This window comes from Saprolegnia parasitica (genome assembly GCF_000151545.1).
Source record: "Saprolegnia parasitica CBS 223.65 unplaced genomic scaffold supercont2.331, whole genome shotgun sequence".
Classification (NCBI taxonomy): domain Eukaryota; phylum Oomycota; class Saprolegniomycetes; order Saprolegniales; family Saprolegniaceae; genus Saprolegnia; species Saprolegnia parasitica.
This window is the reverse complement of record NW_012156725.1, coordinates 1-1,815: the sequence shown is the minus strand read 5'-3', so window position 1 is coordinate 1,815 and position 1,815 is coordinate 1. Positions and strand designations below refer to the sequence as shown.

Below are 1,815 nucleotides of genomic sequence, written 5' to 3'. Positions count from 1 at the left end.
TGCATTTCCTGCACACGAAACTGGACGCTACGGCCCGCGCGACGCGGTCTACCTACCGGCAGCACCAAATGACGCATGCGCTGACGCGTGGTCGACTCATGGACCCGGCCACCCTTATGTACGTCGTCGTTGTTGCTTGTTCAAATGCACTACGCGGGATGCGGGATGATGCTATGGAGGATGTAGCGCAACCCACCGCGGCCTCGTGTCGGCCAATGCCTCGGTGGTCGAAGAAACGCAAGCGCTGCTGACCGACATGCTGCCGCTGCGACTCGACGAGCTCGGGCGACTCGAAATGACGAGCGTCGTGCTCGGCGACTACACGGACAAGATTGATCGGCAGACGCGGCATTTGGCCGACCAAGCCGCGGTACGCTCGTCTCTACAGACGGTATCGGATGGAGTTCTATGTTTGCTGTAGATCCTCGACACCTTGGAGCGGCAGTCGGCACGGCTTTTGTACCATCCGCATGTCCCAATTCGATTTGGCCAACGATGTCGTGTCTAGGCTGCTCTCCCACTTGCTCAAGTACGAAGAGACGCAGATGGCGGGTCTCGAGACGGGCCTTGGCGCCATGAAAGAGGCGCTGGTCGCCGAAATCGACGTCCTTCGGCGGCGCTTGGTACGCTCGGCTCTCGGTCATGCGCTTGGATTCAATGCGTGTAGCAACCGAGGCGGTACACCGAGGCCGCGACGCACGACACGTTGGTGCTGCTCCAGCACGCGCAAGCCATGCTTGGACTGCCCTCGACTACCGACTCGCTCGACGACCAGTGCCGCCAGCACGCGGCGCAGATGGACCAGCTCCATACCATCCGCGACACTGTCCGCGCCGAGTACCGCAACCACCTCGACGCGCAGTTGGAGGCGCTGCGGTTGCTCAAATCCGCTCGCGATGGCCTCGAGCTGCCCACGTACAGCAGCCTCGAAGCCCTCGAGAGTGCGAAAAACCAGATTACGGACGGCATTGCGCACGCGTCGAGCGTCTTTCAAGGCTATCAAAACATCGTGTTGCACCAAGCGGTCGCCACGCGACGACCACAACCCTAAGCACAAACACTCGAGATAGAAGATACCTCCTGCATCGATCTGCGTCTGCGAGCACACATCAAGAGACGTACTACATATATGGCGCGAGATTGCTGTTGGCATGAACGGGATGAAACGCCAACGGCGAGAAAGGCGGCGCCCCGAAATGACGTGGCGCCACGAGAGCGCAGCACGCAGTCCGACCAGGAAAAGCGCGGAATTTCGTCGACGCGCATCATCAGCCGCATCCTACAGCAGATCGCTCTGCGTTGTGGCGACGATCAAGCGCATGAAACCATGGCGGGCGAGTGGCTGCCGACGAATATCCCCGCTGCGATGGGTATGTATGGTATCCATCATGAAGCGCGACAGCGGGGCACGGCGAGAGGCCAGCGCTGTCCTCGAGTATATCGAATCGTAATAGTCGTGAATAGAACGATTGGCATCGACATGGACTTCTGCCTATTGACCCGGCGAGACGGGTGCGATCCCTCTGCCCTCACGGTACACGGTAGCACGGCGACACCACTGTTTGCTCCGTCTGATCTGTCCGGATACGGAGCATTTCCCGAATTCGTCGGCCGAGGATGCTTTGGCGTACGATGTGGGTTGCCTTGGCATGGGGCGTCGCCGCGGCGATGGCCGCAGACCGCGAGACGTGGACCAACTGGGACACGCGCCAGGTGTGCCACCCCGCAGCGCACGCGCGCCCGTCGAGCCTGCCCGAGCTGCAGGCGGTCGTGGCCCAATCCAGCCGCATCCGCGTCGCCGGCGCCGGGCACTCG

At 61.5% G+C, this 1,815-nt stretch overlaps 2 protein-coding genes across 2 annotated transcripts; both read left to right on the top strand.

Moving 5' to 3' along the window:
* Window positions 1-470: 470 nt before the first annotated feature.
* On the top strand, window positions 471-1,051 carry SPRG_16476 (hypothetical protein; the record flags this gene model as incomplete). Its single annotated transcript, XM_012355903.1, has 2 exons — window positions 471-623; window positions 668-1,051. 2 exons carry the CDS (start codon window positions 471-473, stop codon window positions 1,049-1,051), a joined length of 537 nt encoding a protein of 178 aa, XP_012211293.1.
* Window positions 1,052-1,632: 581 nt separating this feature from the next.
* SPRG_16475 (hypothetical protein) lies at window positions 1,633-1,815 on the top strand (the record flags this gene model as incomplete). Its single annotated transcript, XM_012355902.1, has 1 exon — window positions 1,633-1,815. A coding segment is annotated over one exon (183 nt), but the record flags the coding sequence as incomplete, so codon positions are not given.